The sequence below is a fragment of the Megalops cyprinoides genome, chromosome 10 (genome assembly GCF_013368585.1).
Source record: "Megalops cyprinoides isolate fMegCyp1 chromosome 10, fMegCyp1.pri, whole genome shotgun sequence".
In the NCBI taxonomy this organism is placed as follows: domain Eukaryota; kingdom Metazoa; phylum Chordata; class Actinopteri; order Elopiformes; family Megalopidae; genus Megalops; species Megalops cyprinoides.
In genome coordinates this window covers 15796416-15811590 of record NC_050592.1, presented here as the reverse complement: position 1 = coordinate 15811590, position 15175 = coordinate 15796416, and the positions used below count along the sequence as shown (strand labels likewise).

Sequence of the window (15175 nt, the reverse complement as noted above, 5' to 3'; positions counted from 1 at the left end):
GAATCGTGTTCTGTAGTGAAGAAGTGAAAGTTTGTGACCAGCCAGGTTAAAGAGTAAGATTTGGGGTCAAAGAGTAGCCAGCCCAAAGTTTAAGTTTTGTTTTGTTTTCCTGTATTTTATCTTGAAAAAAATCTGTTTTCTGCAATGATTCTGTTCATTAAATGAGCCATTTTTTCATTTAATAATAATCTTTTTGTTGCTTTACAACTATGTAGCTGTCTCTTGGGACGTGCCACTCTGTGTAACAAACCCATCCCGAAACCTGGGTTGTGTTATAAGTTTTGTTTGAATTATGATTTATTATTGCAAACTACATTGTCCCCATTGACCTGCTGGCTGCTTCCCTAATCTTATCCATCCAAGCTTTGGCTAAACTAACCCCTGCTATGAAATGAGACAATGTTGGTTAATTTCCCTGGTTCCTCATTCAGCGGGTGCTCTTTTCCACTGGATTTATGGGCAGTTGAGGGAGATATAAAAAAAAAAATCTGTGTCTCATTTTTCCATCTGTGAAGTAACAGCAGAGTTGATACATTAGTGATCCAGCTGCTGCAAAAAACACTTCGAGTGAACAGCCAATAGGGCTGTTCTCTTGCATTGAGCTTATTACAGTGGAGCAGACAGACATATATATGTATAGCCACACAGACAGTGTGTGCTGAAACTACAGCTGTTGGTAATATTAGGTCTGTTCTCTTCACAGTAATGATACATACAGTGGGGAATATCAGTAGTGAATGCATTGTGCGAACTAATTATGCATAGCTGTAAATCATTTTCCTGTAGTATTTGTGGTGTTCAGTCTCCCCTCAGTTTTACTTTTTGCTTACATTTTCCATATAATTATTATCACCTAATAGGTAGATAACTTAGGTAATTAGTTAATACCCCCATTCAATGTGAACCTGTTAGTCCAGTGCTGTAAACACTGCTCCACATGGACTCAAGTTAAACCTTCATGCCATATTTTTAAATGTACCCCTTATAAGGTGGTCTACATTCCTCAGTGCACACTCACTTTTGTACACCTGCATTTCCATCTGTGGAAAAGCATATTTTGCCCCAAGGTAAGAAACTGTTACATAATTGGGGATCCAAACTGATGACCTGCTGGTTGCAGATACAGCGCCACTGTGATATTCCCTTTGCCCATCTAAGCTCTGCCTTGATTGTTCATAGCCAGGAGACGCACTGGATTCCTTTCCCATTGGCTACAGGGTAGCATTAGGAGATAGGCAAGGAGAAACACTGCCCGAGCGTGATTGTTCTGCGTTTGTGCCCAGTATTTACATCACAAAGCCATCCTGCATGCTGCAGCAAAGCGCTGACCTTGAGCCCTGACAGGAAGTGCTGGGACAGAATCTGCTGCTATTCACACGAGCCCACAGGACCCTGCTGGCCTCTGCAGCTCCGCGGTGATTGTTATGCTGATCTGATGGCCGCACGGGGTAATCCCAAGACTGAGCAGATTTAGGTCTGAATTTATGAAAACCCAAACCATGAGGATTGTGGATGCACTGCCTAAAGAGACATACTCTGTTCAAGTACAATATCCATCTCAATGAATAGAACAAGACATTTTGTGAGTTCATCTTTAGGGGAATCAAACACAGGCGGTGATTATTTCATTAACCCCCTCTATTGTTATTTACTGTAAATGTTGATCTGCCCAGCAAATGAATGCAGCATTTTTTAAATATGCACGGGTAGGGACATGAAATCAAAAGCTGGAAGACATTGGTAAAGACAGAAAGAAAAAAACATCATATTCATGATCCATGCATGACCTACACCCTTAAATTTCTGAGCAAACAGAACTCACAAGTGTGAGATGGCATGCATTTCTGTTAAATGACTGATAACAACGATAAAGTTGTTACCACGTGTAAATGATACGTCACTGTGATATAAGCAATTCTTCATTAATTTAGTAACGTGTAATGTGTATTAATTAAAGGCGTAACTCTGTCGTAAAAATGTCAATTTAGTACAGTATACAGTTACTCGTTTGAGGGCTCTCTTCATCCTGCCGAGCTATGTGCAACATTCCTTTCAATACTATGAAGTCATCCCCATTTACAGTATATCTCTGAATCATTTTCGTCAAATGTAGGATATTGGTTGAAACGGATGGTCCGTAATCCCCGCTCAACATTAACCGAATTCACAAGACCGCGCAGCGCGTTCAGTGTTTGGGAGCGCGCGCGGAGGCGGTCCGGTTACCTCAGTTTCTCGCGTCCTCCGTTTTTTTCAGTCGCTTAAGAAAAGAGAGCGAGGGACGAGAACGAGCGGGCTAGCAATACGGGAGATACTTTACACCGGGGTTCAAAAGACTGATATTTTGCATCGACAGCCGCTTTGCAGGTAATATGTCCGCTTGGCTTTGTGACTGTGTTTCGAAAGTGTTTATAAAGTGGGAAATGCCCCGTGAAAGTGGGCGTTTTCACGCGGAGGGGGATGTGCTCCGTGCCTTTGTGCAGAGGCAGATCTCATTGTGGTCACTGGAGAAACGCAGCTTGCAGAATTCGCGCATATACGCTTTTTGGTGCTCTCAACGTACCGACCGGGTTGTTTTTAGATCCGTTGCTTCTTTTGGGGGGGAGAATCGAGGCAAATGGAGGTTTTCTGTCTATTATTTCGTGGTGGAAAAAAAAAATCCAGGCCTCCTTAAATAATGATCAGAGCACATGATCTGCTGCTTATCCTGCAGTTTGATGTTCCTCCACGGCATTTTGACAGCTCCTCATGAAAAGAGGGGGTATATTTACACAACAAAGGGGGGTTGGGGGGGGGGCGTTGGGATCCAAATGTCTAAACGAAACGAAATGGGACATAGGATCAAATTAACTGTTTTTTTTTCCTTATGAAGTCAACATTGATGGCTAGTTCCATTAACTTTACAGACTCTCAGCGTATAGTTATGTATGATACAGGCTAATTGTGTACATGTCCACATTTGTTCTGCTTTGCAAAATAGGTAGTAATTTTAGGAAGAGACATTGCAGTTGGCTGGCTATCTGGCCAGCTAGCTATCTCTGAAACAACCTACGATTACTTCTGCCGCGATCGTACGGTGACACAGTTTACGTAATAGTTTGCCAGTACGCTGATGTAAGTGGTTCAATTCAGTAGAAAACAATGGGTATCTAAGTATGTAGCTACCTGCTTGATAGATGATAACCATTTTGATAAATAGCTGCCGATCAGATCACATGCAGGGTAAACAACAAAGCTCGTGTCTTTAAACGAAGTCACTGTTAACTCAGTTAAAATCCATCAAACATTATAGCCCTAATTTTCATAAACAACAACACGTGTAGTCAGGCGAACCCCTTCAATTTATGGTGTTAAACATTCGCGTCATTGAGCGAGACTTGTGAGCAGTCACTGAATCCCCGTTCTTAACATCATGAGAAACAGCTGAAGCTGTGAGCTTCAGAGCTCAGCTGTATGGTGGGTGCACGCGATTTGATGATCTATGATCTGTTTCCGCTTTAGACTATTACGATGTTGTCAAAACAAATAAAAAAATGTTGTCTCTTTGAAACTCAGTTTGACAGTGTAAAAATCTCAGAGGAATATGCTGAGATGGTGGGCTACAAATAAATTTATATGCCTGTTGTTATTTGGTTTACTAATACCCAAATTTAAGTGGTCATAAAATGTAAATATAGAATTGTACTGTCTCTACTGGGGTTGGAATGCATGTTTTAAATAATTTTCAATTATAATCAGTGAGAGGTGCTGAATAGCTGATACTGACCTGAAACTGTGTGGTAGTGCACACAGTGGTTGACTCAAAATGGGTCAAAGGCCAGACTCTAAAGACGGTAAGTTTTCTTAAGGTTTGCTCAGATCAGTTTTGCTGACAGGCCTAACTGGCAGGGAGACCAGGTGACACCGTGGTTTATGAATGGAATCTGTTGTGAATCATATCGCAGGACCAGGATGTCCAGTGAGGTGCAGAGACCGGATGACAGCCCCAGCACGAGCGGGGGCAGCTCGGACATCGAGCAGCGTGAAACTGTCCCCGCGGAGCAGGAGCGAGAACAGACACAGCCTAAGAAGAAGGAGACCAAGATCTCCAGTAAGACGGCTGCCAAGCTCTCCACCAGTGCCAAGAGGTAGCACTCAATTCTTCCTGCTTGTTGCATTTTTTTTTCAAGGAAGCAGGTTCAAATCTGTATGTTTCTGCATTGAGAAGCTCGCATGTATGTATGTATGTACTTATTGGACAGGAAATGACTTTTGCAGTACCAAAAAATGGCACCTCTAATCTAACCATCTTAAAGTGATATATGATGTCAAATTCCCAACGTGCAGCAGCACAGATAAGTGGTTAAGGAACTGGGCTCGTAATCAGAAGGGTGTAAGCTCGAATCTGAGGTGGAACCTCATTGCCTTCATTGTACCTTTGAATAAGGTTGTCTTTATTACATTCAGCTGTATGCATGGAAAATGTATAAAAGTGTCAGGTATCTAAGTGAGTCTGTACAGCGACACCCACTTAGCAAATCTCTAATGTAAAAACAAGCAAAGAAGGAAAGGATAAGAAAAGATAAGGCCACATTGTATGGTTGGGGCAGATGAAGATGGTGGCAACCCAAAGGTGGCTGAGCCCTCGTCCCCTTGTACTCCTGTTTTGTGTGCTGTGTCCTCTGTCACAGCTGCCTGCCCTTGCCCGTGAAAATGTACCTCCTCAGGAGAAATACTGTGAGGATGGAATTATGCAACCAGCCGAGCAGAGAGTGAGAGAGAGAGAGAGAGAGAGAGAGAGAGAGTCTGACCGTAGTGCTTTCATGACAGCCCTCTCAGAATACAGCCCGTGTAATGTGCTTTTTCCTGTGTATGCACTGCTGTAATCTACCTCCCTCTGTAAGACTCAGAACAAGAGTTTAATATGGAGACGGGTGTCAGGGAGATTTTGCTGTCTCGTGGCACATGATTCGGTCAGCTTGGTGGGAGCAGTGTTTTGATCGCTCCTCTGTTTGATTCAGTGTCCAGGTAGCTTTGTCAGATGAAAGAGAGCATAGTGATTGACAGGGGAAATTAGCCTACTCCACATGGGAACTGACCGTTGCCCTGGAATGCATTTGACTCTCCGGTGGGAAGGGGGGTTTTAATTCTGGTCGATTTGAGGTTACAGCTTCCGACTCTGATGGCCGCTGGTTGGTTTATTGGCTTATTAGTTCTAATTACATGCTTTCTACACCAGCAGGTGATTTTCTCTGGGTTTAAGAAAAATAGAGTTGCGCTGTCATTATGGACAGCTGTGTCTTTTGTGTTGCCCTCTCTGGTACCATGCAACTTTTTTCCTTTCTGCACAACTTCTGTTATGTCGCTTGATGATTTCTAACCTATATGCATAGAAACCCATCCATATCCTCATAGACTAACCTTCCGACCTGCCCCATCACTCAGATCTGAGCCACCGCTGAGAAAATCTGCATTGTTGTGTACTTTAATACTACATCAGTAGGCAGCATAACAAATATGTTGGCATGCAAGAGTTACTACTGTATTGATGTCAGTCAATTCATTACTTATTTAGGTGGCTGGCATTTTATTACTTTATTAGGATTGGAAAGCCATTAATTAAACTCAAAGGTGTCCTTAGTACATAATGGTGGGAAAAGTAAATATCAGCAGAAACCAGCCAACCTGGATATTGAAATTGTTTTATTTCCTATATGATGAAAAGCCAAAATATTGCTTACTAACAATGGATGCCATTAACTCACAAAAATGTATTATTTTCATAGCAGTACAACACTTGAACACTTAATACCCATGTTGATTAAAGTAAAGAATAAGAGCTTGGATCAGGAGAGCCCAACATGTCAGGTTGCACTCAGGCATGAACTACAGAAGGTAAAGTTAATCATTAAATGTAGGAAAAAACTAAAATGGTAAATTGCCACTACTCAATGAAATAATTTTATGATCAGCTTTATATGCAACATTAATTTCATGTTATGGTATATTTATATTGTCACCAGGTCACTGCCAGATTGTGAATTCACAATGTGAAAGTTTCATTTGTGATTTGTCTGTACGCTGTTGTGACAGTGGTTTAAAAATGCCACCAAGTTACATCCTCACGGTATCTGAGCACAGGTGGCAGCACCAACACCGGGCTACTGCTGAATGAAATGTGTGCCGTGGCTGAACTACAGCCGTTTCGCTACAGCTTAGTACTGTTGGTTAAATAATTGATTACTTGGTTGTTTCAAGTACTTGGATTGTGGTCACGGCCTATGAGAACAGGTCTTAATTTGCAAATTCAGTGAGCGTTCGGAGGTGTTCAGGGGTAATTCTTGTTGTATTGAGAATGCAGTTAGAATCTGACAGTGTATGCTCGCCACCAGTTTTCATTACTGATAAACTCAAATGCTTATTTTGCAGGATTCAGAAGGAACTAGCTGAAATCACACTAGACCCTCCACCGAATTGCAGGTAAGGGCTGGCATGTGTTCCACCATTTGGCCTTCTGAAAGGGTGTCTTTCAAAGCAGCTGTCTCTGAATGGCCTCCTCTCCTGGGGGTGTAAGTCAGCGCTGCTGTGTGGTGCTTCCTGCGGTCGATGAGAGCTGCAGGTTGCAACATGAATAAAAGAGAGGAGGTTTTTCAGCGTAGGACAAGTGGATTGCATGAGTGTGGATCTGAATCAGTGGCTCTTGTGGGCAGAGAGGGATTGTGTCATTAGACAGAGGAGTGGATCAGCGGTTTCTGCTGGGGAAATTGTATACAGCTTCTGTTTGCAGCAACAGGCAGCATGTGTGACTTTGAGCACAGCAGTGGCACTGCTGAAAGAGGAAATCGGTCAGAGCTGAGGCTATACCACACACTCTTCGCCTTCACTCTATGACATGCAGAAGCAGGGTCCCCACACAGACAGCCATAGGTTTGGTGCAGTTTGAAGTAAATATTTGAAATATAATTGCTCATCAGAAAATATTCGTTTTTATGACCAATATGATTCATGCCGTAGGCAACAATTATGATTATTTTTTTATTAGTGTAGCTGCATTGTAGCTTTTAGCAGTGGATGTAGTGTAGCAGTCAGAGGACTGGACTCTTAGGGTTGTGGCTTTGAATTTCTTTGGTGTAAAACAGTTGCTATACCCTGGAGCAGTGACCTTTATTTAATTTACCCCTAAAAATCCAGATGTAGGAATGTGTCAAAACTGTAAACAGCGTAACTCACCTTGCATAAAGGCCCCTTGATAAATGCATGAATAACAACAACAAAAGATTTTTAATAGTGTGACCACTGAGGCAGTTATATTTGTCACCTTAAGCCAAGCACAGATGGGAAAAGAGATTTTATGAAGAGAAAATTGCAGTGCAAGACATACCGGCATGTTGTGTGAAGGATTGGTTTGCTGGAAGGCTTGCCAGTTTAGTGAGCAATGGATTTACCCTTATGACGGCTGCGGTTGGACCCTTAGAACAGACCTGACTGAGTTTGAATTTTTGAACAGGTGCAGTAACTCAGTTCTGGTAGTGTCTTGTCAACTTGCTGGTGTTTTGGGTTTTGAGGGATTTTTTTTACCAGTGCAGTGTGATGGATGAGAAATTCTTGAGTATCTCCCTGCGGTGTCTTATCTTTGGTGCAGAATTGCATTAACTAAATTCTCTGACATGCTTGAAAAATCTCTACATTTCTGCTCCATGAATTCTCTTTGTCTTTTAGTCAGTTTTGTTAGTTTGGATTGGGGTTTTACAGATGTCCCAGCCTTACCTGCGTGAGGTGCAGTGTAAGGCAGTAGAGGCCTGCCTCCGAGGCACTAACTGCAGGTTTCATGGTCTGTTATCTGTGCGCTTAAAAAGGCATGACACCCATCAGGCTACTTTCATTGGAAAAACGCCTGCCTTTTTGAATAGGCTGCTTTGGTTTGAATGTGGTGTTTATTCTGTGGGGAAATAATCACAGACAAAGGTTATTGTGCGTCACTGTGGCTGCACGTCCTCTGAGGGAGAGGGATGCGGGAGTGTGAATGCCAGACTGCGTCGGCATCGCGTCTGAATAACAACACAGAGCTCCGCTGGGACTGTGTTTGATAAAACCAGCCCTTATTGACTGGAATATTACAGCTTGACACTGTCATTGATTATTCTACTGTTTCTAGCAGGAGTGTAATTACTTCTGGCACTGCTTTCAAAAGGCAAATCGGTAGAAAAAACATATATTGAGGCCTTTTCTCTGTACATTTAGTTGGACTGAAGGACAGATTCTGCCCAAGGATTTGAAAGAAAAATTATGGAATGCATAATTGCCTCTTTAAAATGTTCTGAGAGGGAGTCATCTATTCAGTGTAATCGCAGTGGGCTGTGTTTGACAAAAGTAGTGTTTTTGTGTGTGTGTTTTTATTTGATTCTTACACAACATTTTTCTGCTAATTTCAGCGATGCCAAACCCATAGTGTTGTGTGTCAGAACAAAGGAACACTTAAATTCACCACACAACGACAAAGTGCACTGTGGTTAAATTGACTAGAGGCCAGAGTGTCTGAATGTTTGAGCAGTGAGGTTGTTCACGCTCTGACTTGTGTAGTGTGGTTCGATGCTCGTCACTCTTTCATGAGAATATCCGTCTCTGCCTAGTGTTCTTCAAATAGCAACGGAAGAGTTTTGTGTTTCAGTCTTATGTGCTACACCCTGTCCATCTCTTTGCTCAGACCTACTGTAATGTGCTTGTAATTTGTGGATTCTGCCATGGCCCAGAGCAGCCCAGGCTATGATTTCAAATACTCGACCTTTGAGTCAACGTCCGCAGGAGCATTGGGCACATTTTTTGGATGTGGTGAGATAATGACATCAGTTTAAACGCCCTCTTGAGATTTTCTTTGTCCTCCCCTCTTCTTTCCTGGAAGCAGTTTACCACAGAGCACTTCTTGCAGCCTGGCCTTCTAGCACACAGACAAATGGTATTATTTGTGTTACTGGGGGTGTATTCATTTCATTTTGTGCTTTCATTTCTTTTATGATTGCACATGATGCCACAAGACACATGTCCATCAGGGTTTCCGCTAGGATTTTTTCTTGCCGGTCTGGGGTCCGGAAAGAATTTATTTTACTGGACAAATCTGAAGCTTACTGGTCACGTTTCAATAACAGTCTATGTTACAAACACAAATGTAATGTACACCTAGGTTGATAAAAGAATGGCAATGGCCTCAAATCAGTTTGACAATTTAATGAACAGTAACGATTAAGCAAAACGAACAGTAAACAATTGCGCAAGACCTCAACAGTAGCCGCTAAAATGTAAGCTATTACGAAACATCTCTAACCTGTAACATCTGTAGCCTGTTAAAAAAAAGGCTAGGCCTCCATGGCATCAAATGTAGCCTATCGGCCACCAGGTAACATTTTACTTTCTCCTTTTTTACATTGCGGCGAAGTCCTTTGCTGCCGGCTTGAAATCAGACGTGTCCATTGTGTCTTTGCAGCTTGCAACGCGCATAAGCTGCGTCACTCTCTCCTCCTCCAGATGACTTTGCAGCGCCGTCTTAATTCGATTCTCTAGGGAGAAGCCCCTCTCTGCTGAACACAGGCAATTTTAGCCAGTGTAGCCCAGTTGGGGTACAGCTTGCTGAACTCATAAATAAGCACTTTGCAAGCTGTTGCAAAAGTTAAACCCCCGTAACCGTGGAGCTCCGTCATCACTGCCACTATATCTCATCGTGCATACTTGGCATCAATGAGAGGTGCGGCAGCTGATTCAGTCCTGTTTAGGGCTAGGCATCATTATGGCTATGTTTTGTATGAGCATTATAACCGGACATTTTGACCGGTTTTTAATTTATCGTTTTTTTTAAAATAAATTTTACCAGGCAAAAACTAGTAATTACCGGCTAACGGAAACCCTGATGTCCACGTGGGGATATTGTTCATTCATTCATTCATTTGTCCATGTCTGGATGGCTGTGGAAGGAGAAGCACAGTCCTTTGCTTGCTCTTCTATGACCAATTAAATGTTAGTGAGGAGATGTGTTTTTCTGCTTCTCATCTCTTTCTTGATTACTGTGATGGAGACTGGATACCTTAATCCGCATGCAATTGTTAGCGATCAGAGAGGAAAATATTTTGCTGTATACCTTAGTATCTCTGTACTAGTTTTTATAAAGACTTATTCTGCCAGGCTGGACAATAAAATTGTGTCATATTAAAACCAGTCTGTAGTTTTTTTAATTTGCTCATTGTTACTTGCAATATAGATAAATATGTCATTCTCAACGGGGAACATGCAGATATTCTCACAGATTATTACACCATTATGAAGATTGAATTTTTATCATTCATTATCTTGGATTATTATTGTCTTTGCCAGTAGAATTATGGTAACAGTTTCCCTTGATGACAAGGTACACAATTCTGAGTCAGGGGAGAATCTGTCACATCCCTGCTCTCGTTGTCTCTGGGCTGCATTGCATCATGGATCCTGGGATAATAACACAAATAACACTGTGTTTCATGTGTCTGAGAGGAATCAGCCCTTCTAAACAAAACTGGAATGCCTCAATGTCTGGAAGGCAAAAGTTATATTTAATTACCTGAATCATTGAACACCAGAAGCTTTCTCTGATGTGTTTACATTATCTTATCATTCTGTCTTGGAAGTTATTCATTTTATTCTGCTCTAAAAATTGTGGCGTTTATGGCATTTTGATAATCCTTCTCTTTTCTCTCTGACCTTTTTAGAGACTCAGTCATTTCACAGTGAATACAGTGTTCAGTACTTGGCTTCAGCAGCGAGGGCAACTCCTTGTGATGCATTTGTCTTTCCCTCTATCTCTCTCTCTCCATCCCCCTACCCTGGCTCTCTCAATTCACATGAATTCAGAATGCATTATTAGCATGAAATACAACAGTGAATATTGCCAAGGCATAGTCATTTTGAAGAGAACATTATATGCAGTAATAAAATAACATGTTTAGTGTTTATGCTAAAGCATACAAATGGATTCTGAAGGGTCACTGTCGCCCTGTGATCACCGTCCCTCAGGCTGTGACAGGCAGCGCTGTACTGAGCCGCCAGCATAAATTCTCAGCTCCTCTCTTCCCCAGTGACGATGGGCAGCTTTCCAATATTTGTCAAATGTGGGAAGGAAATGAAGAGAAATGAATGAAGAATGATTTGGATGAAGACTTTCCCCAGTGTGGTTGTATTTGTTATATATTGTGAGAAAGTGCAGCTCTGACTCCTGCAGCTGACAGTGTGACCACGGCCTGTCTTCTTTGGGCAGCCAGGTCTGACTGCACCAGACAGTCTCAGTGGCCAGGTTCTGCTTACTGAATTTGTTGCTTGTCAGTTCATTCTTCAGCTATCTTTAAGATATTGTCGTCAGGTGATCTGTCGTGGTATTCTGTCTTTTTCTAGGACATCAAAGCTCTCAAGCCCAGTAGATGTTGTGGCATTGTTTTTGTTGTGTTACAGTGTAGTTTACTTGATTGATACTTAATTGTTTGTAGTTTAATGTGGCAACCCTGAGGCTGTGTCTGGTTAGTGGTCAGTGGAGTGAGCTTGAAGAACAGCTGATGGAGGCTCCTCCTCTTTTGGGTTGGTTTTTGGCAACACACGGCCTTGTAAGGATAGGAGTGGATGGGCACTGTCTTCTGTGTGCTTCCAGAACTTTAATGTCCTTTTTAAAATTTTGGTTCAACTTGGTTGAATAACTGATTCAAAGATGTTTAGCCAACTTCTTATTCAGATTTCAGACTGAATTATTCTCTTTATGTTTTAAAAAGCCCTGCATGCTTTCACTTTCAGTTTATTCACAGTCAATTTGAAATTTTCCTTAGTACTGATGTTTAACGACCGGTGTGTGTCCTGTGTGCAATGTTCAGTCTTTTCTGGAATATTATGATTTTAGTCTCTTGCAGATTTGCTGCCTTGGGCCCAGGTCTGACAGCTCTCTGTGAAGGCAGAACCAGGTCATTAGTATAAAGTGTGAATTTGATTTCTTTATCTCACAGGGAGATACCAGGGGCTACAGATTGTCCCAGCTCTGTTGCTAATTGAGGTAGAACACTGCTGGACTTAAACTAGAGCCCTATCTCACTTCACACCCCTCAGTGAAACGGTCTGTGTATATTGCTTTAATCAGATTGTGTCATATACTTAATAATACGACAAATAACAGTTGAGTTAGTAAATCTAAAAATTGAGTGGCCAGGAAAAAAGTAGTGTGGGAAATAAATGAGGAATATGAAATCATAGTCATATGCTAAGAAAATGCTAAGTGAAAGATCCTTTTTCGTTTGTCCTTGGTTTTGCTGGTTCCTCTCATGGTTCTTCTTTTTGTTCCTTATATATCAATAATTCTTTTTTCTGTGTTGTGAAATGAAGGTTAAAGGGCTTCAAATAAAAAACACACACCCTAAGATTCACTGCAAGGCAAGCTCAGCTCTGCTACAGCACTGTCCAGAATTTAGCACTGGGTCTGCCACAACACTATCCACAGTTAAGTAAGGAAACTGTGCCCCAACAGTCATGATAAGATAACCCTAAGTTTGAGCTATTGCAATGGCAGCATTTCTCACATTACAAACATTACATTGATGATTATTAGCATGTTACATATCCTTTTGTGGTTAACTAATATTGTTTCTATTTTCAATAATAAAGGCAATGAATGAGTAAAATGGATAATCAAAATATAGTTTTAAGTCTGTACAGCAGTTCAAGTCTGAGCAGCATTATAGAACCACCTCTGAGGGTTCTAGAATTCCCCATCAGTGAAAGTTCTGATGATTCTAGAACATGGAAACAAACCAGTGTCAGCCCAATTATTCCAGTGCCCATGTGGATGGATTTTCTGTGATCCTGTGAGTCTTTGGGGATGCATTAGAAGATGTCAAGCTGTGAAAAGCTCCAGTTGGCTTCATTCCAGCACACTACCACTCCCCAGTGCAGTTCTGCAGAAGTGTCCAGCCTCAAATGGCAGCTTCCAATTCCAAGACCACCCCAAATGGCTGATGGGAACATCACTACTTCCTGTCTGCAAATCTGAAATTGCAGCTGATCAGTTCTGGGCTCACCAGGGAATCTGTAACAATTACAGATTTCAAGCCGTTCTTCATGTTCTGGCCATTGATTAACTGCTGCAGTGAGGACATACATATTCATGAGGGAGGAGGGCTATGAAGGCCTGTGGGAAATCTCTCTGTTGATCACTGCATAACACCAAGGTCTGAACCTGCACAGCCATCTCAAATCAAGCCGTATGAGGGCTGGGTTTGTTTAAACATAAAGTGGGTGATACTAATTTGGGAATCCAACTGAATCCACTCAGTCATTGATATCAAGCCTCAAAATCCAGTGGCTGTTTCACAGATTTGTATTTCATACAGATTACTTTGCTAATTTCTTTTAAAACCCCACTTACTCCAAGGAAGAAACTGTAGAATAGAAAGTGAGCAGTAAATTAAATAGCTTCTTTGCGGTTTTGTTGATTGTAGGTAATCATTTGTAATGGACTGAAGGCAGATAATTTGGAAACTAGAGATATTGCATGCAATTAGCTGAATATGGTTACATTGTCTGTTTCATACTCAGAAATGTGCTGGCGCTTTGACCAATTATATTTAAGACCTTTTTTTGTAGTCTATTTTGAAGAAACAATCTCATTGAGAGGCTTGAGGGCATAACCGCTAAACTATAGTTTCTTCTTTCATGTTTGTAAGTTTTCATTAAGAACATGGATTCTAAATAACAGTTACAAGCTACAAGTACATACTCAGCTTAAAAGGTGTAAGTGTCTCCCTTCATCACTCTACCTGCAATGTTTTGGAAATTTTTTTTTTGTTAGCGCCCTGCAAGTCTGCACATTTGCATTGTCAAGCACATTTAGTCAACACACAATAGTGTGAAAGAAACACATGCACTCATTAGCAGAGTGGTTTGCATTTCACCCTTTGCGGGCTATATTTCTTTCAGAGGTGCTGTGTTGTCATTAGATGTGTGGGAGTTCTGTAGCAGCAGGTGGACAAAGTTTGAACTCATTTCTAAGCAGCTTTACTGTTAGGCCTTGGAAGTACAGGTTTTCTTCAGTTCTGACAGAAGCCAAATTCAGCATTTTTTGTGACAAATAAGGATCTTATACCTTAACTCTCAGCATTGTAGATGAAAAGCCATAGTAAATTCTGGAGAAAGGTTAAGCTGATGTTCAATGTATTGCTTGCTTGAAGAGATCTGATTTGAACCATGCCTTTCGAGTCAACAGCGAGTGCTACAGCAGTGTTATGGCGACAGGAATTTCCTCCATTTCAGCACATCAGCTTCAGTGAAGTACTCAGTGAAGGAGTGTCTGAAAACATAGCCGTAATTTTTATAATTACACATTTGAGAATTGAGCTCTTTAGGGCATGTTGCCAGAAATGACTTTATTAGTTTTATGGATACACAGACATTGACATATCACTGTTTGTGTTCCCAGTGTGGTAATTCTAATAGTGCTACAGAAGCAGCAGCAATTTATCCATTGAATGACACCTTTGCCAGTTCTCTAAACAATAACCTCTAGTTTACCATACTTTTGCCATTTAAAAGGTCTTATGGACCTTCAAATTAATTTGATGAATTAAATATTTGAATGCACCAAGCATACAGCAAATAAATGGCCATTACAAGACAGATGTATAAATGCTTAGTATGTCCGACCAAACACTTGGTTTTATTAGCCCACAGAACAGCCTTAGGTGCATTTTAATGAAAGCCATGTGTGTATTATGGGAAATACACCACAGGTGGCAACTTCAGTACACGTCTAACGGCCTCCTGAATTTGCATCACACATGGAAACTATTTTAACAGAAATGAGATGAATAACAAAAGGTATTGCTGAAAAATGTGAAACCACATTTATTTAACAAAAAAGTGTAATCTCCAACATTTCTGAATAATATAAAAAAGGGTGATTCCCTTTGCCTTAATAACCGGTCCTGCTAATTTCTTTACCCTAGGGACAGTGTGTTATTATGTGGGATTTGTACTGCAGAGAAACATGTGATCTATACGTTTCTCCGAGAAGCTTACTCCAGGCGAGATGCTTCAGGAGGCTGCAGTTTAATGCAAGTTCAGAGCTGACATTCAGTATTTTACTCCTCACCTCAATGTGCTTCCCAGCTACAGAAGCTGGGAAACCTGCCACCTCTCTATCTCTCTCCAT

At 41.3% G+C, this 15175-nt stretch overlaps 1 protein-coding gene across 1 annotated transcript in view; it reads left to right on the top strand.

The window, feature by feature from the left end:
• Window positions 1–2233: 2233 nt before the first annotated feature.
• Window positions 2234–15175, top strand: part of ube2e2 (ubiquitin-conjugating enzyme E2E 2) — a 50705-nt gene continuing 37763 nt past the window's right edge. The window contains exons 1-3 of the mRNA XM_036539228.1: window positions 2234–2364; window positions 3942–4124; window positions 6406–6456. Coding sequence (XP_036395121.1) covers window positions 3949–4124; window positions 6406–6456 — 227 coding nt within the window. The 5' untranslated portion in view covers window positions 2234–2364; window positions 3942–3948. The remainder of the gene's footprint in view (window positions 2365–3941; window positions 4125–6405; window positions 6457–15175) is intronic.